This window comes from Pezoporus wallicus, unplaced genomic scaffold (assembly GCF_028554395.1).
Source record: "Pezoporus wallicus isolate ANWC-B61680 ecotype Strahan unplaced genomic scaffold, APGP_CSIRO_Pwel_v1 scaffold_3294, whole genome shotgun sequence".
NCBI classification, from domain to species: Eukaryota; Metazoa; Chordata; class Aves; order Psittaciformes; family Psittacidae; genus Pezoporus; species Pezoporus wallicus.
In genome coordinates, this window is record NW_026635478.1 from 613,886 (window position 1) to 639,863 (window position 25,978).

A 25,978-nucleotide genomic window follows, 5' to 3' on the forward strand; every position below is an offset into this window, starting at 1 on the left:
TCAGTAGAGAAATATGTCTGTTAAAAGCCAGCAAGTATAGACATATCCTTAGAAGGGAATAGAAAGAAACAAACTAGTGCTGGTTATTCAGGGAAAGTAATGGAATATATAAACCTCTGCTCTGTACTGAAAGAGATCTCATGAGAATATATGGGTTGCTAAAAATTAAGAAAATGCTGAAAACAAAATTTTTGTCACTATTTAACTCCTCGTGACTGCGTATTGCAACACTCTTGAATTACGCAGTAACATGTATGCATTTTCAGCAACAGCACCGCATCATTGCAGTGAAATCAACATTGAAACAGTTGAGGGGACTTCATTTAGGTTTTATTCAAGATTTCAAATGAAGATGGGCAGTTCTTAGTTTCCCTGCAGGAAGTATATTCACCTTTGTTGCGTAGGCACAGTACTGTACAATGGCTTTTCAGTGGGTTGTTTTTTCCTGGGTTTATTCTTCAGCTAGTCTTCACACTGAGCTGAGGAAGGATAGCATGTAATTTAATATAATGAAGGTTATTGCTGAGGTAATTGTTGCATGGGTAATATTAAAGTAGTACTTGGCAGCTAATGAGCACTTCACTTCCCATTTCAAAGTGGGAAAAAAAACCCTCAACAGCAACAAAAAAAAAAAAAAAAGGAAGAGAAACGGCATCATTTAGGCCTCTTTATGAGAAAGCATTAGAGCATTCTCTAGAATGACGATATTTATCATCTCTCCTCATATGTGGTTTGCCGGCATAACCAATAAAGAAAAATAACACAAAGCCACCAAATGGTGTGATTGCAGATCCTCCATTATGGGCATTGTAAGCACTTTTTGAAGTTTGGGAATAAATGAGTAGGTATTTTTAGATATTGTTGCCTGATGGGGACATTTATGGTACATAAGTGTCACCATCATGCCCCATAATTAAAATTTGCCTTTGTCTCATTACTGTTCATAATCCTACTTGTATGCTGGCTGGCCTGTGCATCCCTTTGTTTGGAGTATGGTCTGATCTAGGATTAATAATCAGAGTTTGGCTGTGCCCTGCTCTCCTGTTGGACTCAGGTGTATTGTGTTCATATGTGCATTGCTTGACTTGTAAGGCAGCTGGCTGGCTGTGATGAAGAACCGGAGGGAAGATGTGCACTTGGGAGAATAGCTTCTGGTTTCCTGGCAAAGTCTTCAGGTTTTTCAGCAAACCTTCAAGGCCAGTTTGATGGACACGCAAAGTATAGCAGGTGATCTCAAAGGACATAGCCCTTCAGCAGCAGAGCAGAGGATGGCAGAACTGCTGGGGTGTTCATATATATGCTTTAATAGCTTTAATAAGTGGACCATACTGCTGCCTGCTTGCAGAGCCAGATCACAAACTCCTTATCTTTTAAATCTGTACCAAGCTCATGTGGCTGACTGAAAGCTCACAAAATTTTCTGTAAGAAAAAATGCCTCAATTGAAACCATGGCCAAATCTCACATTATTTAGGTTTTAGAACTTCAGGGGCAGTTTAGGTTATCAGAATAGCTAATATTGCAGTATTTCACTTTATTACAGCTGTATACTTTTCTGTGTAAGAACTGCCAGCTTTCAGATGAGGCTGAATTTCAGTAACAGACAAAATTATTCTTAAACACAGCTTGTTTGTAGGCCTGTTTGGGACATATTGAGGATTTGTGTGAATGTTTTCTGTGAAGATAGATTATTCAGGTCAGGTACACAGTATGCTCCCGGTGTCTTAAATTTAGGAATTTTCCTACACTTCAGCATTGTCTCTGTCAGTGTTTCAGGTTTGGAAATGCAACTGATAGGCAACGGGCTTTTCTTTTAAGAAGACTCAGGATGCTTGACTAAATTACCAAGTTGTGAGGGCTTCCAAAGGGAAATTGCCCAGACTGGATCTTGTCTGAGGAGAGTTTGTCATCAAGGGGAATTCTTAGCCATCTAAGAAATCTTTCACCAGCAGTAGACATCCCTTACATAGAAAACACTGCCAAGCACTTATGGAAATATTTGAACTGGAAATGACTGGCTAATTGATTGACTGGTCTTTTTCTACCACAGCCTTTATTTTTCTCCCCCCCCCTTTTTTTTTTTTCCTTTCTAAATCAGACTGTTTAAAAACCAAAGACATTCCTGCCAGAACTGCTTCCTCAGTTGACTCATTTTTCCTATTTCCTCCCTGGCTTCCACTCACCATGCTGGGACAGGAGGTTCTCCTGTGTCCTGCTCAAGACTCATCTCCTTTTGCAGCTCAGACTGAGAGTTTCACTAGTCTTTTGCAGACTCTCACGCAACCACTGGTTGCGAACACCAAGGCAGGAGGCTAAAATGCTTCATGCTTTAGTTGCCTGAGGGCAGCCAGAAGAACAGCTTCACTAGGAGGGACCAAGAGGTTAGAGCAGTCTTCTGGGAACTGAGGGGTGTGAATTCAAACCTCCTTAGAATCGAACTATGGGTGACTAGGCATGTTGAGTGAAGTGGGTCAGCGATAGTACTAGTCCTCAGATCTCATTGTGAGACAGTGATATTGCTTACTTTTGAAACAAAGGATTTATCCAGCTCTGGAAGAGGATTCTACATGGAGAACCATGAATGGAGACATATGTCCTGTGTTAGGCTCTTATGTTATTGAGAGGAGTATGGGTTGGCATTTCTCATTTCTCTGTTTCATGCTCACTCTGCCAGCTATTGTCGATCATGCTCTCAGAAGTCTCACTTGCCCCATTCACAGCATAGAGGGAGCCTCAGCCCTCAGGAAGACATCTCAAGGTGCCATGGAAATCCAGTCTTTGAAATCCTGCAAGTTTGCATTTCCCACTTTTCATTTGTTCAGACCTCTGTGGAGCCCTTGACTGTTTGGAGCAGTTTTCTCTTTTTAAGCACTCAGCACAATACCTTTCATCAGCATCTTCTCCCTGAAGTGCCGTTTACGTTTGCCTGTTTCTCTGAAGAAACACAGAGCTTGCTTGCTTCTGAAACCTGAAGTTCTCTGCTTGCAGTATTGGAGCAGTTTTCCCCCTCTGGGCGCATTCCAAACTACAGAACTTGTCTTTTCTCAGTTTTCCTTCTTTGTTACTCTTTGAGGCTACAGCTTTTCCCACAAGATGACATGACGAGTAGATAGGTATCACTTCCCCTGCCTTCTCAGGGGGTTTACCTTCAGCTTTATGAGCCCCAGGAGAGATTAGCTTTTCAAGCTCTTGTCAGCATCCTCTGAGAATGTGTCAGACTTTTCTCCCAAAGCTTGTATTTCGTGCTTCAGTGCTGCAGGCTGCTGGTCATTTCATCCTTGAGTAAGATCACTTCTTTCTCAATGATGCTTGACAAGAAGTTTGGAATTGCCTTTTCTTAGACTAAGATGTTCAGCTTGTTTGGGACTCAAGTGCACTGTCTTTCAGGCAATTTAATGCTTAACCTTCTGGTTCCCTGTTTAATGGTGCACGTCTCTCTTTCAAAGAGAGCTGGAGAAGAGAGAAAAATTGCCTTACAGACATTTTGCTATCTTGCCAATTTGAGAGGCATTGAGGGGAATTGTGGGGGTTGTCTGTGAGAATCTACTAGGGATGATGTCAGTGCTTCCCAGTGCTGTAATGCTCATCACCATCCTTCTCTCTTCCCTCAGCATCTTCAACCTTGAGGCCCAGGGAAATGTTATAAAGGACAAATGAACCTACATGAGCATCAGGATGCAAAGTCTGAGTGCTACCAAACATTAAAAAGGTAACTTTCCTTCAATTGGAAGGAACATCTGAAGGAAAGTTGAGTATTGCAATGTGTAAAACAGGCTGGCAAGACTAAACTTACAGCTGTGAAGTATTACCAAGACAGTTGCCCCAGGCACTTTTTATGATCATGGTTGCAGTTGGCAGAGCTTTTCTGAGTTCTCCATCTGCAAGGAGGTGGCTTGGAAGGGCTGCATCGGGGGCTGAGGACAGTCTAGTATTTTCAACTGTGAGTTCAAAATATTTTAATGTAAGCATACTTACAAGCAGTAGTACCAGCTTGAATTGCTTAGTATGGAAGAATTTTAGAAGCTGGACCTATATTTTCCTGTTGGACTTACCATGCATAAATTGCAGTATTTACTGACATTCAGTGATGGTACCAGACCCCAAATTTGGTTTTCATCACAGAATTTTCATTTCATGGTCATGAAAGGTGAAACTGGACTGGCCACTTTCACTTTCCTTTTTAAGGGCTATTTTTTAAGTGTTTGAATTTCTGGCTCCCCTCCATTTGACCTGTGGTGTAATGTTTGGACTAGAGATGCTTCTGGGGAAACATTAAATCCAAACAAACTCCTTCCACCCTGTTTTTCATGAAATCTTTCTTGGATGGTCACTAATGTTCTGGGTTTTTTTTTCCATTACATTCTCTATTAAACACAGACATGCACTAAAGATCTCATGATTAGTAACTTCCCGAAACTAAAGCCATTTTAAATGCTTTTTTTTTGTTTGTTGTATTTTGGAAGGTGATTAAAAACACTGTGGTACTTACTTTTTTGTTTGTTTTATTTTTCTTTGCTTTGCATTTTTTTGGGATTTCAGCAGGATTTTTTTAATTTGTTTTTTTCCCAAGGATGGGCTGGGAGAAGTGACGGATTGGAAACCCTGGAAAGCCTTATTGCTAAAATCAAAATGTTTCCCCCTAGTATCTCTGGAAATTAGGAGAGACAAGTTGTTAAAAGAGTTGGTCTGTTACACTTTGATAGATGGAAACTTTCAGTAGTGACAATGCCTTCAGTCATACTTAAGAGCATATGAGTTCCTTCTTCAACAGCATGTTGACATGTTGAAGCTGCGCAGATCATGCAGATGCAACACAGGCAAGCTCTGGGAATGTTTTGAAGAGAGGTCTTTCATTTTTACAGGGAGTGTGGCAGAAGCAGAATGAAATATTCAAGGCTCACTGTTAGGAGTTTAGTAAGTGGGTCGGTCCCCTTTGGCTGATTCTCCACTAGATATGTCCCAGTAGAGGAAGAACCGAAGGTCAGAAACAGAAGGAAAGAGGGGACCAGATGATCAGGGAAGAATTGATGTGGGGTTTGCTGTGGCTGTGGCCTGTCTGAACTTTTGCTGAAGCCTGGCTTCCCAAGAAGTTGCAGTTATTTCTCTGTCTTGCTTTATCCATGCTTTATTATTTTATTTCAAGAGTCGTAAAATCATCAACTTGAAACACACTGAAATCTCTGCTTGCTTTGCTTATGTCTAACATACATCTCTATCTTCCTCACACCTGGAATAACATGCAAGGGGCCTCCTCATGTCTCCACAGACTGCCTTTGTTTCAGGAGTTTTAAATCAAATCATTTACTTTGTATGCAATTGTTGAATAAAGTATGTATTTCATATGCTGCTTTGGTAGCCCAAGTTTCTTAAGAGATTTACATTCTTCCTGCTGGAGTGTTTTTTCAAATATATCTGGTTTGAGTTGACGAATCTGAGAACTATAATCTCTATTTTTATTATGAGCTTCTTGGCATTGATATGTAATAAATTTGCTTCGTTACCCCATCCAAGAGAAATACTGCTAAGTTGAGGGTCATGAATGTTTCATATCAATATCCTGTCTTTAATAAATCCTGGTCACTTGTGCAAAAAATCTGTCTGCTTTCTGTTCTGGGATATGCAGGAAGAAAAATATGGAGAAGTGAAGTATTTCAGTCTGGGACTTCCTTCCTTTTTACTGCTTCTGTCTCCTTTGTCTTCTTGGTAGATATCTCCGGGATGTGCTAATTTGTCCAGGCTGCAGCTGAGCACAGGAGCCGGGATGGATTTGGTCCATCCATACTTCTTGTGGCTTACTTTCCAAAATGTTCTAACCTCTAGAATTTTAAAGCTTCTGCTCTCTGAATCCTAAATTCTTTGTTTATAAGAGCTTCCTCTGCAGCCCAATATATTCTCTCTGTGACAGTGGCAAGCAAAGAAGTGGCAATATGAGACCTATAGGCTTGTGAAGTAATGGAATAAACCAAGAAGACCTAAGTGATGGGAACCGTATGCTATGCCTGGCATGTGGTATGTGGCTGTTGCTCATGGGCATAGCTGGTTTTGGTAGTAAGAAGGCTTTCTCAGTATAACATTGCTTGTTCCTTTGTCCTCTGGCAGTGTCCCTGTCTTGCCAACAGGCCAGCATCTACGCTGGCAGCTTGTTCTGATTTTCTTTGGTTACTTTGTTTATTGGGGATGGACAGACAACCTTAGGGGTAGGCTGATGGCTTTGTGAGGGAGTGACCTCAAGTGAAAGAAAGTAGATGAAATGAGAATAAATTAAGACTATATGTTTTTATTCCGGTTGAAGTTTCACAAGATGATCCGTAGGCACTCTTTCGGTATGCAAGCCTGAGACAGGGAAGATTAAGCCACATCGATTGGTGTAACACCACCTGTTATCTACAACAAACAAAAATTCAAGCTATGTTCTCATAACAAATGAAAGCTATGGCATAGTAGCTTCCCAGATGAGCTGTGATACCAAGATGTTAGTTTGCTTTGGAAGATGCTACCAGGATGTAATTTCACAGGTGGGTTTACTGGGCTGTTGTAACTTGTCAAAACACACTTCAATTAGTCCAATTACTGGAATTCCCTGGAGGAAGGCAGCTTTCAGAGGAATGAAAACCACAGCGTACCAGCACATACAGTTTTTTCCTCTATGGCATAATAGGGTGACTTGCATGGTTATCCCATCATTGGTCCTTTCCATGCTTAAAGAAGTATTTCCTATGAAGAAATAAGAACGAAGCAAAAGTCCAGACCACGTTCAGTGGCCTGAACTTATTTTGAAGTAAGGTTCTGAAATGGTTTAGTGGTGGACTTGGCAGTCCTGGGGTAAAAGTTTGACTTGATGATCTTAAATGTCTTCTCCAACCTAGTTGATTCTACTATTTTATGATAAATAAGAGAAGAAAACAAAGTATGGAAAGCTTGGGGGAGTTTCGTAGTCATCTAACCTCCTCCACGATGAAGGGAGAAGAAAGATTTGCTGTGTATGTGGAAGACAGGAGGCATGATTTTGCAATTATGGCGTATGATGGAGACTCCAGAAATCCTGAGCTTTTAGCTCTGCCCCAGATCTGTTTGCCATTCCCTGCTCTCCTTGCCACAGGCAATATTAAAATCAGTCTGGGCAGACACTGGAGTCTTGTGAGGACGGACCCATGTTGTCTATTCTATCTGATGTTGTTGCAGAATATCGGGATCCATCAGCTCTGCAACACACCTAGATTTCCTCCCAGAACAAGAACAGGGTGGGTCTAGGTTCAGGCCATTGAGTGGGTGGGGGTGCAGGACACTTCATGTACAGTGTAAATAAAGAGGTAATGTATTAGCATTGCTCCAGACAGAAAATGTCTACAGTGTGTATAAACTTATCCTTTGTTTGGGGAAATGGGACCAGCACCAGATATTAAAATCTTTGGCCTGAAGCTCCAGACTTTATCACTTGTTTGGTTTGCTTTTCAGCTCACAGAGCAATTCTTTCCCACTCTAAGTTCAGCTTATCACACCAAAAATGCGTAGTGCTATTGCAGTATCTGTGGCAGATAGTGCTTTCAATGAGGTGTTCCATGTGGAAAGCAGCAATTCCACGCAGTGCAGCTCAAGTCTTACTGGAGCTTGAGAGAGCAGCTGGCTTGGCCAGTGCATGCTCTGTGATACTGAATTTGGGCTGACACTATAAAATCTGACCCATCAGTACTTTATTGCTGGTGTAGGGTTGGTGTGTTTCACCTGCTGTCACTGGATCAAGAATTGCTGGTGGTCTGCTGAGAAGCTGTTTGTGTATGTGTGTGATTGGGTGCTTTTTCCACTCCTGTTTCCAGGTACAAGGATGCTGAGATTCGTGGAGGAAAGAGGATGGAGGCTGGTTGTCCCCAGAACTTGTCATGTTTCCAAGAGCTGTTATTTGTGTTGGTTTGCATGGAACTTATTTTTGCCAATGATGGTCACTGGACTCCATTTACTTCATGTTTTGTAGGTAGTTGTTGAGTTTTAGGGGGCCACCACCCTGCTGCTGGGGCAGGGTAGCACTGAATTACATCTTGCTGTGCCAGTGATCCTAGTCGCACTGCTGGAAGGGGGGATATCCATAGGAAGCCATGCTGCCTCATAACCACAGCACACCCTTAGAGGCTCTGCTGGAGTAGCCTCTAAAACCCCCAACAACCCTCCACTGCCAGTTAAAGCAGGAAGATAGTTGCAGGTAGTTAATTAAATATTGTGTAAAGGTAGTTATGTAGCCTGGCTAGGTATGTTCTCCTGTGATACATAAAAAAAGAGGGAATTGGAAAGACGTCTATTTTTGCATTGGTAAAAGAGCAGCAGTCTTTATTTCTGAAAACAGCCAGGGGCTGGTTTGGCAGCAGAATCTTAACCCAGCAGCAGTCATGCTTTGCCATCTGCTCAGACAAAGCACACCTTAAACAAAGTTGACTACTGAGCAGAAACAGGCAGCATGCGATGTGTACATGCACGCTGTTCTCATCAGTGATTGCAGGGTCCCAAACCTGATCAGACCCCTGCCCATCAACACCACTGGAAAATCAACAGCCTTCGTGCTTTTTTCTTCTCTTTTACTGGCTGCTCTGATGTCTGTCACACTCTCCATGCATAGGAGGTCTGCCCTGGCTTTTGGCTGCTCTTGTCCTCTCCTCGCTCACCAGTGCTTTCCTCCCTCCTTCCCAAACGTGGAGGCAGTGGGGATTAACACCAGGGGCATGCAAAGCCAACTGGCAGAAGAAAAGCATCACAAGCTGTGCATCTGCACTGGACTATGGGGTTTGACTTACACAACTGAAACCCTGAAAATGGTTTTCACAAATACAATTCAAGAGAAAAAATAAAGCTGATCTCTTGTCAAACTTAGGGCTGGGATCTGTCCTAAAGGAAACAGAGGTGCGAGCTCTCTGCTACCTTCCACAACAAATGCCAGTATTAACTGGACACTTATTTAGGAAATTTTAAATAAAAAAATGGCTTCTGAACCTCACTGAAAAAAGAAAAAACGAAAAAAAAATCTGTCTTGGTGGAAAATTTTTGTGGTTTTTTTTTTTCCAACAGAAGCTGAGGAAATCATTATTCTCCCTGTCACTTTCCTTCCTGCTTCAAAAAGTGGGTGGGGAAGGAGAGAAAAAGCTGGACAAGGAAGAAAAAAAAAAAAAGCAAGCGATTTCATTATTTAAAAGTAGGAGGGGTTTTTGTTACGGAAAAACTTGCAGCATACCTTTGACACAGCTGAATCCACCCATCCGGTGGGAGGTCCGCGTGCCTGCCCAGTGTGGGATAGGAGGCAGACCAATTGCCATTCTGTGATGGAGGGACATGGTGGTAGCACCCTGCTCCAGCTCCAGAGTCCTCCAGCAGCTGCAGCACAAGGCAGGGAGGAGAAGAGAGATGGAGGAGATGGCAGATGGTGGGAATAGACTGTCAGTGCTAAGAGTGGGAGACCAGAAGGAATCTACGCTGTCTGGCAAAATCTCACTTTGTGTAAATGCAGACATCAGAATTTGACTCAAAGGTGTTTTTTTTCCAGATTAAATCCAGCGCCTTAAATTCTGCGTGAAGCAACTGACAGAATAGAGGTGAGGTGCAGGTGTTGGAGGATGCTTTGATAAGCAGAGACCGCAGATCAGCTACAGTCTTGGTGTGGCTTTTCGTGATTTTTTGAGAAATTGTCATGGCAGAACTTGCATGAGCAAAGAACACAGATAGGAGATATTTTCAGATACTTTAATGAGTTACTTGTCGTCACTGGATGACTGAAAACAGAACAGGGCAAAACTTCATTGTCTCCATCTTAAGTGCACAGGAGCTTCTCTGTGCGGAGCCTTCTCAGCTCTGCAGCTCAGAAGCTTCAAGAAGATCCACTCTGCACAGGGCTGCAAGGTTAGAGCTCCAGCCTTGTCCCAGGCACATGTGTGCATATTTGTCTCCGTAATGTTTCAGCCTTTCTAGCTCAAATAGCCACTGACCTCTTTGGTTGTCTGCTCCCTTTGGTTATCAGTACCTCAGTGGGTTTCCAAACTCCAGTAAGCTCAATTCCATTCTGAGATTATTTGGGGCAATTTATTATTTTACATTTCTAGGACTTGGTAAATTAGTTTCTCTGATTAAAGCTGCAGAGGCATAGCCGTCAGCATCTTGAAATGGGCACCTTTGAAAGCAGCGGTCGTGAGCAGGAAATCCAGCATGGATGAGCTTGCTGGGCTGTCAGCTCTTCTGATGCTTTTCCTTTTGTACCTGTGTAGGCTCAGCTCTTTGGAGTTATTTGAACATACTCACAGCAATCTCTGTGTACATAAACTAATACATGGAAAGCCTTTTTCACAACCCATGCCTGAGATTGCAAACTTTCCGGCACAGTGTCTCCTCCTGACATGTTTGTATTTAGCAGGCCAGTCTTACAGGGAGTTTCCAGACAGTACAGTGTGGAAGCCATAAGATACAGTAGTTCAGATTTAAGAAAGGCTAGGAGGCTGTTGGTTCAGAGTTCCTGGAAAGCCTGGGATGGTGTACAAATGAAGTAATATCTAAAACATCTTCAAATATGTTTCTAAAGCAAATGTTGCACAATTAAATTAAGGCTTCAGAGGAATGAGAAGTAGAGGCAGATTTGTTTTTCTGTTGAACAGGATAAGTGTGTCATATTTAATGATTCCCATAGAAAAATATGGACTTCAAAATCATAGCCATAGCTGTGTTGTCAGTCTGACAAAGTATATCAGATTGGTATGTACAGAGCTGTAGACCATTTCATAAAACCTGAGGAGTTCTCACTATCTCTTTCTAGTAGAGTTTTGTCTTTTCCTAGGCTTTCTCTTTTGGTCCAATATGTGCATTCATGCAGTAATTATATTTTTTTCTCAGGGTCAGAGACCAATGAGCACCAGAACTGTGCTTCAGATTGCTTCAGCTGCCTCCTGCTGTCCCCGCGTGTAGCTCTGATCTTAGTTGATACGTATTCTCAAGCTGTGTCTCTTAATGAAACTGTCTTTAAAATAGCAATCCATGGGTTTACAGAGCTACAATTTTTTTACAGTTGTATATCTAAGACAACTTTATACATTGCTTGAAATTACTTCATTAAGCTTGTGTTCAACTGTTCCAAATATACTTCCGTTCCCTGTAAAACTTGTGCTCCTACTGCACTTACAGACACAGGCGTCTTTGGTTGACCGAGTTTCTCTACTTGCATGTGGAAATAACTGCCTGACACAAAGAACAATATTAAAAATTGCTTCTGCTTTCCTTGCTTGGTTTACGGAAGGGGTCTGTTGAGTCTCCTTGTCGAATGCTTTGGACCTGGGTTGTTTAAAAACGACTAGTGGCTTCTTGTTCCGAGCCTCACAGTCTGCCTGCACAGAGCTTCCTGAAAACATTGAGGCTCTTTACAGTTTTCAGCTTGACTGTCTCCATTCACTTGGCAATTTTGGATGGGAAAACCTTTGTAAATCTTTAAATGCCATTATGCCTCAGGCAAGGAGTTTTCATGGGATGCCTAGAGTTCTCAAACTATTCAAATACAGTGTTAATATCAGTAAGTATCTAGTAAATAATGCATCTTGAAAAGTCTTGAGTTGTAGCGGTACCTTCATGTTCTTGTCAACCTCTTTGAGCAGACAGTAAACCCTCGTTTTCAATCTACAAAACTGAATAAAGATACTTAAATAGATCAGTCTTTTGGCCTTAGGAAGCAACTCCTGCACTGCATAGCAGACTTAGAAAACTGGAGTCTCCCAAAATGAGGGAAAACCAAAGCACTGAAGCCAGATTTTCATTTGCCTTTTGCACTTGAACTTGTAAACTTTCACATGAGCCTTCTGTGCCTGTTGTTAGCATATTTACACACACTAAAGTGCAAGTGGAAGGTCAGATTAGGTACCTGGGCACTGTTTGTGTGGTTTGCACATAGCAAAGTTGGGTTTGCATATGCTGATGTGGTATGGCGCATTTCTGCTGATGGAAATTTGAGGCCACTTTGGCAGAATGTGTTAACCTCACATCACCAGATCATTTGGCTCTTCTGTGATGATCACATACACAAAATTAGGTAACACATTGACTGTGAAGCTCAAAATACTTCGTGCTGTCTACCACCGAAGTCAATTAGAACATTCATTGCAGGATGTGTTTGATCCCTTTATTAAATTCAACCAACGCATGACAGTTACAGCTGAAGATGGAAGAGAAAGATACTGATGTTTACGGTTCTGGCACTAAAATTTTCAGCATTATAAAAAAAAACAAACCCTGATCTCTTTGTTTCTGAGTTTGTACAACTAAAAAGATGTTTGCTTAAGGAAAAAAAAAATGCTGCTTTGTAAGATTGCTTTTCCATTGTTAGCTGTAGGAGGTAGCTGGGATGTCAGGAACAATTGTCAAGGAAAGAACAGCCCTTCTCTCTTGTTCAGAGCAGGATTTCAGACAGGGACACAAGCATCGTTTCTGTTTCTGCATCTCTGGGACAGAACAGATTTGTCTAGTTTTTTGGTTTGCCTTTTGGTTTTGTTTCAGTCTTGCTTTGGTTAGCCATGGCTGTATAAAAATCCCAAACCAAGTAAAACAAATCTTTTATGGTCTGTCTGATCTTCCAGCCTTTTCATTTCTGATGTTAAAACATTTGTATTTCTGATTTGCTATGTACAAATGCCAGTATGACAGAAATTTCAATTCTGGACCAAAATCTGGCAGCTATTAGACTACAAAACTATGAAGGAAAACACTGTTCTGATGTGTGAGACAAGAAAATTAATTGTTTAAGCAAAAGATTTTTTTGGAAGTTTAGGTTTTGTGTTTTGATTGTCTCACTGATGCTAGCATAAATCTTCTACAAATACTGTAAGTAATACAAATGTTTGCTAATAGCTTGTTTGATTTTGATCTGGCTTCAGTTGCTTTGGCAAAATTCTCCTCCTAAGTGAGTAAGAGTAATTTGGTCTGCAGCTGTGAGTCACCTCATTACTTTCAGTGCTGCCTTGGGATCTGTTATGACTGCAGCTGGTCAGCATGCCTTGTCACCCTGTACGAGCCGTGTCACAGAGCAGCCACGAGCCACGCCAGTGAGCACATCACATGGGATGTTAGGTCAGTGCTGACTCAGAGGGGAAACACCTACAGTAGTGTAAAATGCTCTGTGAATTATGACCTGTTTAAGAAATTACTTCACCTATGTTCCCATTTTCATCTTTTTTTCTCACAGGGTGATGTGACATTTCCTTAACCTGAATTTGTAGGGATGAACTCAAGAAGGGGATGAATTTGCCTTGCAGATACCTAAGACATTCATTTTTTTTTTAACTAAGATTTTGAAAATATATGTGTGTATATGTATGTATACACACACAAATATAATTTCATATTTGTTTTACAAATGTGAGATTTTAAAAATCCTGTGACTGTGACCTTCTAAAATGACTTCCCTTTTGGTCAACTAGAATTGCTTTTGGACTGATCCGTTAAACCATCCATGAGATTCCAGGTGACTTGGCACTTGATAGGGCTGGTTGTGATCCTAAGCCTCCCACTAGTGTGGAAATACAGAGAAGCAGATGATGACACCTGAAGCTCTCCTTCCTGACACCTATGGAAAGCGCTGCCTTTTGACTCAGGCTGATGAATCCCACTTAGCAAGCCAGGCGTAGCGAGCAACTGTAGCTGAGCTGTGTATTTCAGCACCAGTACCTGGTTTTCCCTGTGGATTTTCAAATGTCAGAAAGTCTTCTAAAGTTCATAAGCCTTTAAGGCACTGACACAATAAAAAGAGGGGAAAAAGAAACCAGGAGGGGTCTAAGTCCATGTTGCTTATGGCATCTTGTGAAGGCTGTTACACCTGCGCAAAATGTCTGTAAAGAGACACTCAACTAACCCACTGCATTTTATTTACTTGCTTTGCATGGGTGTAAATGATTAAATAAAATGCCAAGCAGTGTAGGATTCAGCATAATGATAGTACTGTTTTAGCTTGCTCTGCATGGCTTGTTCTATTAATATATATTTGTGGTCAGGAAGGAACGCAGTCTCACTTTGCTAAAATCTGAAGCTCAGTAAAGCATAATATCTGCAGTATTAATTTTGGTTTGACACCTGCCAGGCAAAGATCCTTACAGGCATTCTTCTCAACCGAGCTCCATCTGTTGCACAGATCTTCAGTTCTGATATTTCTAACTACTCGAGCCAAAGAAAAAAGAAGAGCCAACTTGAATTTAAAAAGTATCTGGGAGGAATGAACAGTTTTATCAAGGCTAAATATAATGCCTTGTTGTCATACTTGGTTTAAGTTCTGTAAGGGAAACATGTACAATTAGTTGTCTTACAGGAAAAAAGAATCCTTCATACTGGCAGTATGATTTTTGTTGTTCGGTGAAAGGAACATGGATAGCTGAAGCCCAAGCCCATGATTTTATTGTTGAATTGTTCTAGCCTTTAGACAGATTTCTCGGTAGGAAAGTTGCTAGTGAAAAAATTGACTCACTTATTGTACTCAGATACAGATAAAAAGCCCAAGGACTCTGCTGTGATTGTTGCATGCAAAGGAGGAGCAGGATTAGCGCTTGCCTCAGGTCTTTGAAAGACAGCTCGGGCTATTTGAAATAAACGTTGAAGTAGGGTCTGTCAAAGAAGTTAACTTCCAATCCCCTGACAAAAGTTGCATGATGAGTTTGTCATCTAGCTGACAAAACAATCATTAATTGCTCCAGTTGTCTTTGGTTTGCACTTAGAGTGGGTGAATTATTCTGTCAGAGCTGCCCAGCCCACATGGGTAAACATTTGCCTCCTGTGAAACCATGAGAAGCCTACTGCAAATATGAATGTAGTTTATGATCATTGTGGCTTCATACACCCATCCTCTGTTAATTATTATTTGTGATAGCGTGGCGGAGAAACCTGAGTGAGGGAATTGATGGCTCTGTGTGCTTCAGACCAACAATTAGTAGTTGAAAGTGCTGTATTAACAAACTCATTGAATTCACTAAGAACTGCAGAGCATTCAAAGGTATGTAGAAATCCACTGGCATACTTCAGAATATGATTTTTTTGGCATTATTTCTAGAGTTGACTCTTGGTGTGACTGCCAGCATATAAACCAGAGGCTCTTATCTCTGCTCTCTCCGGCTGTCAGGTAGCTTTGTGCTGTCTCACACAAAGTAGAGTTGTGGCTTCCAAACTTAGCCAGTAGTTGTTCTGGCTTCCAAAAAATAGTCATACATCTTCTTTCCATATAACTTTTCAAATCACATTTGTTCATTTGGGAAAAAATCTTTGGCCAGGGTCTGAATGCTTGGTATCGGTATTCAAGCAGTTCTTCCAAATAATTCCTAGCAGCTCAGGTGTTCCTCAGAACCTTGCAGCTGAGTAGATATTTCTTTCTTCCTTAGTGTAATGCTGCATGCTGAGCCTGTTCATGCATTTATATCGAACATATTAATGTGATGATTCCACTGTTAGCTGTGGCTTCAGTGCTGATGCATATAGCTTATTTATGTATAACAATATAGAAATCGATAGGAAATATCAAGCAAATTTTACTTCCACTTCAGTGCTACAGCAGCATCAAATGCTCCTAGAAATAAAAAAGTATAAAAACACAGTAAAGTCCAATCCTGTCTGCAATGCTGGGTAATCCTGCTTCAAAAGACAGCAGATATTATAGTATATTGTGTTTGTGTTTTCTCTGCATAGATATTCTTTTCCTTGCATGTGTCCATCGTCACTATTTTATTTAAGAAATTAACTATTTGATTTCATGGTATGCAACAGCAGAGAAATGCTAGGGAAGCAGAGTAACATCCACTCTATTAACTGCTGAAACTTCCTCCCTGTTCTTCCCAAATAAAAAGCAAATTAAAAAGTGAAATCCCAATCTCTTTCAACTCCTTAAACGCAGGGATTGCTCCCTATAGCTTGAAAAGGGTGAAAATTTATGATAGCATGAATTTATTTAGCAACTTCTCTGTCAATCTGTTTAATATAGAGTAATATTGAAGACCATCAGTATAACAGAGATCTGTGGAGGTACAAAACCTGTAAGACAGATTAAGAGAAAGTTCAGGAAAACTGAGTAGCTACTGGAACTTCGTAGTGGGAATACAGTTGAAAATTTTTGTCATTAAATCTGAATGTTTTGTTTCAGGTTTAGCAGTCTGCTGCCACATCCACAGCTACTAAGCAGTCATTAGCAAGTGATAAAGAATACACAAATTAGCTGCTGGTATTGAGCCAAAACAGAAACATCTGCGTCTTTAAATTGCCTGTAGGTTTACAAAATCTTAGACGTTGTCTATTTTTCCTACCCTAATGCCCAAAATGTGTTTAATGTCACAAAGCATGATGCTTGAGAGCTCACACAGGAGACGAGATTGTCAACAAACGAAGATATATGTACTTTTTAATAACACCAGTAATTCAGACACCCAGCAAGCTTTTGGCAGGAAGGAGCTGAATATTGTACCATGGGTGGATTCTGCTTCACTTGAGCGAGACCGTTCGAAGTTGCCATAGATTTGATTATCATGGATCATGGCCACAATTTATTCTGCACGTTGTCTGTCATAGTATTAGATTCCAAATTATTTAAAATAAGGCAGACAACTTCCTGTCTTTTATACAAGTCATGAAAACCAGCATGTTGTGGAAGAATGCAGCCAGTCTTAAAAATACATTTCATATTTGCTTTTATTTTGATTAGTGCCTTTCATAATTAAATTACGAGGCATGGAAGTGGAAGTTACTGTGACAGAAATACACTTATGAGTAAGTATGTTATGATCAGTAATTGACAGAGGTTGATATTATTCTGGATATTAATGGCTTTGTATTCATCAGATCAGAAGTTACCAACCTACAGAAACTTTACAATCCTGCAATTGTGAAGCAGAAGTGCAGCATATACTCGGATAAACATAAAATTCTTTGTCAAATTTGTTTTACTGTAATGTCTGTCGAAAAGAAAGTGCCACTTTCTAAACCTTTGTTTTAGGTGTTTTTCTTTTAATGAACTTACAGTACAGATTCCATGCTGTAGTTTAGTCTGGGTGTTTAACTGACCAAGATTTGATTTTGATTGTGTTAGAGAAGATGGTATTTATTCTTGGAAAGGTAACTGGGCCTGTTGTTCCTACAAAGGTGCAGGTTTTCCATCACCAGGATTTCCCCGTGCTGAGTCAGATTTGTGGGAGGAAGAAGTGGGAATCCCAGGCAGAGAACAATGCATGCTTGGCAGTCATCATTAAGTGGTGTCCTCTGGTAGCCTCAAATGGGATGAAGGAGGTGGGCATCCCTTTGGTAATGAGCAGAAGTCTACAGAGGAGGCAGTCTGCAGATAAGTGGAAGAGCTTCTACAGTCTTCGATCTCACAGTGATTTATGTGACTTATGAGAGAGATAGACAGAAAGAAACAGAGGATTAACAATGCACATACTAAAAGCCAGAGAAGGCTTCTCCAAGTTATTTTAACATCTTCTTCAAGTTATTTTAGTATTCTTTTAGGTTATTTAATCTGAGTGTATTAACTTTATATATGGGAATATATCTATAATGGGGTCAATTATCTGTCTTCAAATAGTACAGGATTTACAGTTCAATTCTTCCCGTTCCTTGGCCAAACACTTTTTGAAACCCGTTAAGACCAGGTGAAACCCACTAAGACCAGACCACTGGGACCTGGTAGTTTTGAATAGACTTTTGGTGGACTTTGAGATGCATGCTGTTTGCAGGTATATAGAAAAGATATGTATATGGTGATACATAGAAGAGAAATATTCTTCCACATTCTGTAGAGTACAATTATTTGGAGCTGTTGCAAAATGTTAATGTTCCTTTCCCAGCCTTTGAATCTGTCTGATGTTTCATTAGCAGCAACAAGAAAAAACCCAGCACCCAAATTATATAGTAGGGGTTAGTTTCTGGATAGTCTGTTCTGCTGTTTTCACTGATCAGGCATTTGAGCTTGATTCTTGTGTTTAAACAGGTCCTGAATCAGACTGTTCTAAAGTTCACAGCAACAAAATAAACTTCATGATCATTTTTAACTTGCACAGGAGGGAGTAAGTGCTTCATTCTCCATGCAGGCCTGCCAAATGCCATATATCCGGCATGATACTTTCCCATCTGGCACACTAGTCCTTCATTGCTGCAGGTTGGCTTAGAGCTCATGAATTTGGATGTGCTGTAGGAAGAAGGCAGGCCTTTGCCTGCAGTTCCGCCTGTTAGGACTGGGTTGGGAAAGAACAGCTGAACAAGAAGGCAGAAGATCAGCTGTACAAATGGAGGCCCACTGTCACCTCCCACCTCCTTTCCTAACAAATCAGGCCATGCCATCCCCTGCAGTTACCCAGCACCTCTGTTTATTGCACTCTTCTCTCAAGAACATCCACCATGATCTTGTCTTTGACTTGAGTGATCTACTGCACCCACTGGGATACCTCGAAATCCTTACTCTCTGCTTTCCCTTTCATCCAGCATCTCTGGCAGCTCAAGGGGGGCTGCGGCTCTCAAAGTCTCTGATCTCTCCATTCGTTGGAGCTTTACACACCTTCCAGTTCAGATTCTGCAACCCCACCTCACAGCTCTTGAAAGCCTGTCCCAGCCTGATCCACCAAGTGTTGTTCTGCTTCATGACCCCCTTTTACTGTTGTGTTCAGGCCAAGGGGATTTCACTTTAAAGTAAATATAGCTGGCTGTGTGCAAGTTATTTCCTATTGTGACATTCAGTCATTAAATAATTTACTGAGTGTAACACAGCTGCCTAAACACACAGCTCACAGCCTTGGCAACCATGACCATGCCTTTTCAGTGCCCACTGCTGGGTCTGTGGCTCAGGCTAGTTGAAGTCAAGTGCACTGCACTCCAAGGGGGCTGGAGTGAAGCAGATCCTGGAACTAGGTTGTTTATTATATATATGTTTTCCTTTAGCTGAAGTGCCCCAAATGTTACCGGCTGCTGGCACGTTAGCCACAATGGCTCTGTAGAGCTTCAAAGTCCCTTTTAGCATAATTTCTTATAGTAACCAAGTCTGTGTGCTCCTCTGCTGTGGGCCATTGTGTGTATGCATGTACACCTTAGTAGCTCCTGAACCTGTTGGCCAACCTCAAGAGCTCTGCCTTCTTGCTGTTGTGGAGAGGAGCAATTTCGTGACTGTCTTGAGAATCAGTAAGCAGCTGGAGGAGAGAAGTCCTGAAGCATGAGTCAACTGTAGGACTTGCACCTGGGGGAAACAAAGCTGCTTTGGTTTGCGGCTTCTGGAAGTGCTTGATCTAACTTTAGCCCTTCTCAGGGAAGAACTGTACTCCAGATGCCAGGAAAGGCAATTAAAGAGGACTCTGAAATAATTGCTTTGAACTCTTCAGAAATTGCAAGCAGCATCTTCTAAGAAGGTCAAGTGAACAATAGTGACTTCAGCCCAGATCACTGAAGGATCACTCTTTGCACCTACTAGTAGGAGATGCTGAGGCCAGATGTATGCCTAAGCAGTTACTCTTTTTTGCAGTCCAGTTCCAGTTATGCAGGGTCTGAAGCCCAGAATCACCTACCTGTTTCTGATGTGATTATATAGAAATTGAACTTTTGCCTGGCACTGTTTCTGCCAAGGGTTCTTGCATGGAATTTTGCTCTATTTCAGCATATCCCTTGATTCCCAGGGTAGTTTTCTTTCCACCAGGCCCCATTCTAGAGGCTGGGAAGCATTCTTGACCCTTCCCAGTTGCTTTTGTGTTGCACTGTGTAAAAGTGTATTGATAAGTCTCCCTGATCTCCAAGAGATGCTTTTGGTCGTGCACAGAGAAGTCATTCTTACATGGAGAGGGGTCCTTTAGACAAAACCAGAAGGCACTTGGGGTTGCCAGCAGTTCTGAGGAATCAGCTGGGTACTTTACAGATCACCAAAAAATGACTCAGCACTTTTTGCTGCTGTGACCTGTGTTGGAGCCAAGCTCGCTTGCTCCCCACTGCGTTCCAGCAGCAGAGTGGGAAGTCAGTGACTTGATGCTGATAAAGATTTTCTCATGGTGCAAGTCAGCCTAAGAGATGGTCTCTGCTTTTTTTCATCACCTAGAGGTGGTAATGAGAAAGCAAAAACAGAAACGAGTCTTGAAGTGATTCAAAGCCCATTTTCACTGGACTTTATCTTGCATCCTCCCACTTGTGCCAAGCGGGACAGAGCTGGGGTGAGTTTATTTTCCATCCCTCTCATTGTTGCAATACCTTCTCGGAGTCTCCTACTTAAAGCTGGAGAGGTCCTAAAGAAAAAGAAATTCTAAAGCGGTGACCACCTGCCTTTGCCCCATATATAGCTTTGGTATCCGAGTTACTCTGTTTTATCTGTGGTACCGTCTGTTTGTATCCAGTTCTGTTTTCTGTCCATACTCACCAGCACCATCGTATCTCCCAGTCTGTGTAGCAGTCTGGAAGCACAGATGTACACACAGCCCAGGAGTTGTCAACATCTCCTGTTTTTTAACGGGGATATCTAGGATAAAGTCTTAGGGTAGATGAGCTTCCTTGACCAGCAAGAGCAGGAGATGAGAAGAACGTTTCCTCGTGCTGCAACTTTGCATAGAAGGATCTGTGTGTCTTTCTCTGGGTCAGTTTCAGTTCCAGAGCCAGGGTGGAGAGTGTCCTACCTACCTCTCTCCAGCCAGGAGGAAGGGGATTTTAAGGGTTGTAAGTGCCATGTCAGCAGTCTGGCTAGCAGACCCAGAAGAGAAGCTCTGCACCAGGCTGGCTCGCTCTCCAGCACAAAGCGGTTGGTTCCCCATTCCTCAGGGACTTAGTGGCTTCAGTGTGAGCAGTGAGGGTTCAGCCTCTCTGTCTCTGCAGTGTGCAGCCCTGACACTTTGTGGCATAGACCATGGTCACAGCTGGGCACTTTCACCAAGTGAAACACCATGGTGAAAACTTGGTGTTTCATTGGAGGTGAAGGCACCGAAATTGCCATCTCCTGGGAAGGCCACAACACCCTCCGGTGGTGCCCCAAGCCCTGCTTCTTCCTGTTTATAACAATGCAGTCCTTGTTTTGCTAATCTGAAGCATATACCTAACATAAGCATGTACACCTCCACATCAGATCCACCTCAAGCTAAAAGAGCTTCACATTTCTTTTGCAAAACCTGAGGTCTCAATATCCTAAACTTACCTTTCAGATACAACTGCAGGATATGCATAATTGAAGCTTTTGCTCTAATCTCATTACCTCCCTAGGGCAGTTCCTGACAAATGGAGATTATAAGAGAAGGTCTGTAGTAAACATAACTAAAAAGGCATCTTTAATGTTTTTGCAATGTATTCAAAGCAGCTTGGGTGCTGAGCGCAGAAAACTCATTTCCCTTTTACCTGAAATGCCATTATGTTTATTAAATTAAGAGTGGCATTGATCCAAGAACATATCCAAATTTTTTGTGATTTTGCATTTGTCATAACTGAAATATCCCACTTAATATTTCTCTATACCTGTAAATAATATTTTCCATCACAGAATACTTGTCTCAGATTTTCCTCAGTGACTTTGTATCAGATCTGAAAAAGAGCTATCACAGAAAATAAAATGGGACTAAAATAACAGTCCTTTGTATTAAATTTAACATTTGGCTTCTGTCCCAGAATTTTCCATGTCCATATTAGAATCAGATGGTAGCATAAGATGAAAAGATTTCCTGGATGGGTTTTATTCTTATTCTTATTAAAGGGCTGATAACAGGCTGAAGGCAAGATACTTGTTGCAGCAAAAAATCTGCCTAATATCAAAGGCTGGATGGACAAGCTGACATGTATTATAGTTAGGCCTCCCTGCTTGATCCTGTTTCAGTATCATAAAATCATTCTGCTAGTGAACATGAAGTATAAAAATTCTAGCGTGAGAACAAAAAGCCCGGGCTGGCAGGTAGCGCTCCTTTGTGCACACTGCCTTATGGTTAATAGCTGACCATAAGCCAAGTCAATGGTTTAATATCAAAAAACAGTGCTGGTGACAGCACAGTGTAGCTATATTTAAAATTTTAGTTATTCTCAAATGTTTGCATTCATGAAAGGCAGTCCCTTGTCCTGACATGCCTGTGCAGCTGGTAACACGTGTGATGTGACAGCACAGGGCCGCCCCACCGGTACTGCTCAGCCTTCTTCAAGAGCATCCTCTGCTCCGTCCCGCAACCAGCCCCTTGCCCCAGGTTTTTTTGGCAATCTGGAGACAGAAAGATCAAAGGGACCTAAATACTCTTCAGAAAGTAATTTTCCCTTTACTCAAAGCAGCTTTGTATAGTACTTATGTATGATTGGGCTTAAATTGTACAAATATTTGCAGGCTGTGGATATTCTATGCAAAACCAATTATTTTTGATAAAATGAAGGAGCGGTGCTTTCTAGTGTTGCTGTTCTGCTGTAGTGGAGGCTGAGAGTATGATATTGGAGCTATAAATTAGATTTTGCAAAGCGGCTCTTCTGTAGGGTGTCTGCCTCTTCAGATTGACAGGCTATAATCAGCTTTTTCTTGGGGATATTTTTGATGTTTTGATGCAGTATCTTCAGAAACAAAAGTAGAGCAGCAATTGCAGGCTGCGCTGACCCTTCATTTCAGCTTGCAAAGGGTATTGAAGAGCAAATGTACTTTATAGATATCTTATGCTGCTTTTCTAAATACACCTTTTTAAAGTAACTGCTATGTGGTTTGCATTTACAGGTGGTAAGATAATTGTTTCACCATCACTGAGTGTTTACAGCATCAACGTCAACAACCGAGCTTATAACCAGGGCTCCTTTTATAATCAATAGGAGGAAATGTACATGTTTAGAGGAGTGATTCGCACGCTTATTTTAGACATCTTTCTGGTGAGATGGATTGTATTCTAGAAGTGCTTATTTCTCTCCTTGGTGATAATTAATCCTAGTGTAATTAGACTACCTGTACCATACAGCATGTTTCTGAATAGTACTGTGTTCTCACTCTGCTGTTAATACTGCTTGTATTAATGCTTTGTTTTTTTTAAACATAATGATCAGATTGCCACAGGGAATACACAAAGAGATCACTTGCGTTTGTAAGAAATAACTTGGTGCAGTCCCCAGGAGGTTTTTGTCACTGTTAATTACAGCTACCTTAATGCTTCCTGTGAAAGCTGTTTCAGTAGTTATATTGATCCTGTCCTCCATGACTCAGATACTAGCTTGATGCTGAACGCCTTCTCAGATAAACTGTTGGGGGCATGTTGGGTGCTCGGATGATACTAAGGGACATAGGGCAGAAATCTCTGAGAGAACACGGGACTGTCCTGAAAACAACCTCAAGGAGGCCAGATGAATGGAGCTGTAGCACAAAAATGCCTGTTTTCAGGAATGTTGCTATAAATGGAACGAAGCATAATTTGTACTGGGAACAACGTTGATGCCCATTTGGGTTCACCTGAATCATGCTGATGGGTTTATTCAAGTAGAAGAAAAGACCTGGAGCTGGTCTCCTCAAGATGAGTTTGCCGTATATAACAGCTCACACAGGGCAAGTAGCATCTTAGGAGACTGAGGAATTTCCTGGGAGCAGCCCTCAGCAAAACAAAACAGAAAAAATAAATCAAATAATACCTAGTAACTAAGAAATCAAAAGTTATTTTCAAAGTGTATAAACAGAGACCCAGAATAGAAGTAATTTGGTATTACTGGTCCCACGTTCGTCATTTGCCGCTGTATCATATTGGTGCAAGCAGATTAATTTTCAGATGGCGATGGCTGCTGGAGACGTGTTCCTTGAAAATCTTTCGTGTTCACTATCCTGAAATCTGTAATTACTTTTGGAAGTCTTGGCTTTGGAGTAGAATTCTGATATGTGAATGTCAGAATAGGCTCCCTAGTATGGTCCACTGAGCATTAGCTTTCCTCTAATTAATCTTCTAATTGATTATTGCATTAATTTTTCTAGGTGAGTATGTAATCCATTTCTTTAATTAATTCTTTTACTTCAGCTTTGCTTATTGCCTCCTTTATCAAGGTCTTACATTAATATTTGCAGCATCACCTACTGACATGTGTATGCCTTTTGTTTACAGATATCACTGAAATTGCACCATTTCTTTTGAAGACTTCACCGACAGATCAGCAGCTGAACAAGCTTGCGAGGAGACTGGGACCCGAATGGGAGCATATAGTTCTGTGTTTGGGTTTGTCCCATACTGACATCTATCGATGTAAAGTCAATCACCCCCACAACCTGCAGTCACAGATTGTAGCTGCATTTGTCCTGTGGAGACAGCGCTTGGGGAAAAAAGCAACAATCCAAAGTCTGCAAGCCAGTCTGATGGCAGAAGAGGTGGATCCTTCTGTGATACAGTATATGCTTGAGTGAAGCCTTGCTATTGATCGGGAGCTTTCAAGTACTTCGTTAAATTAAATCAAGAGGGTTCGTGGAAATGCATGTTGAAGATCTGATGCTTTAAACTGGAAAAAAGGGATTGGGAACTATGGTTTTATTAAGCTTAAACATTCCAGTTTCCTGTGGCATCTTGTGGCTTGCAATTCTTTTCATGCCAGATTAATTTTTAGCAAGCATTAAAAAATTGATCACGCTTTCCTGTTCACTTTTATACTTTTCCAGTGGGGATATAGGGTGACACTTAAACTGCTTGTAAGCAGGCGCCCCTGCAGTGAGCTCAGCAAGGTTTCTGGTTTCATTGAAGGGGCAACACTTGGTTTAACTTATTTGCTGGAGGAGTCCTTTTTGCTGCTGTTTTGTGCTAGTTCCCTGATACCCCAGCAAGAAATGAGAATAATCACTGTTGCTAATTTAACAATTTTACAACAGTTATTGCAAGTGGCTAATTTCACATTTATAAAAGCTTTAGCACATGGAGTTTCTTTCTAGGGTAAATGGCTGCCACCTTAGTCTGCCTTTGAAATTGGTGTGTCCAAGAGGGTTTCTCTAATTATTATTTAATGGGTGTATCTGCAAGGAGATTGGCACCGTGTGTGTATGCCATCTCTTAGCATAGCACAGGGGAGGAGTTCTCAGGGAAGACACACAGCAGAAAAGTGACCAGAAGATAGGCAGAAACAGGCAAACAGAGTGAAAAGTGGCCTGAAAAATGAGACAACCTTTCAGTTGTCCATGTTTGTCCATGGGAGACAGCCTGGGGCCTGCTGAGTCTTGCACTATGCTCTGGATCCGGGCAGTCTTGTTTCACAAAAGTTTTACTTTTAGGTCAAGTATTCACAGTCATCTTCCTCTGGCCACCACATGCCCAACAGGGTAGGGAAGCTTGCAGATCCTTTCTGCTCAAGATGTGCTCCTCACTGCTGTCCCTCCAGCTTGTGCCATCCACCAGGCTCATTTGATTTCTACCAGCTTTTCTGAATCTAATAGGAGACATAACTGTGTCTCCTGTCCCCAGTTCTTTGCCAGATGTAATTGTACGACCTGTGAGAATTAGATTTTATCCAGAAGAACAGTAAAGCCTGGGCTTTTCTCTTCCACTTCTTTCAGAGATTTTCTTCCTACTGGAAGACACCACTGAGGTTTTGCTGACCAGGTAAAGGGGGATAAGGCCACAGGGTATGTATCTGGAGGCGATGGGAGTGACCAGCTGCTCTCTGAGGCCTGATGATAAGAGGCAGAATATGTCTTAATTCTCCCTGAGCAGTTTGCAGCACAGTAAATGAGGAACAAAGTTTGGATACAGGATTTCCAGTTGTATTTATGAGCAAGTTATGGTAGACTACGGAGTCTTACCAAGTAACATCCTGCAGGATGTTGCAATATCTGCCTCATGATTTGAGAGCTGCTTCATCAAAAGTCTTAATTGGGGTAAGAATTACTGCCTTTCTTTTTTTCTTCTTCTTTTTTTTCTTTTTTTTTTTTTTTTTTTTTTAATTCTTCCTATATCCAAATTTTGGAAGACATCTGGGCAATTAGGAAAGACAAACAGGTTTTAAGGAAATCGTTTCTGCCTTGGGTCTTTTCAGAAGCACAGAAATAAGAAAACACCCTAGCAAGGTCAGCACCTGCAGGTCCTGAAGCAATCT

General features: G+C 41.5%; 1 protein-coding gene across 2 annotated transcripts in view; it reads left to right on the forward strand.

The window, feature by feature from the left end:
• CRADD (CASP2 and RIPK1 domain containing adaptor with death domain) overlaps positions 1-24,528 on the forward strand; it is an 81,422-nt gene extending 56,894 nt beyond the window's left edge. For both annotated transcript variants that reach the window (XM_057424644.1, XM_057424652.1), the window contains exon 3: positions 24,010-24,528. In XM_057424644.1, the coding sequence (XP_057280627.1) occupies positions 24,010-24,305 (296 nt within the window). In that variant the 3' untranslated portion in view covers positions 24,306-24,528. The remainder of the gene's footprint in view (positions 1-24,009) is intronic.
• The last annotated feature ends 1,450 nt before the right edge of the window (positions 24,529-25,978 follow it).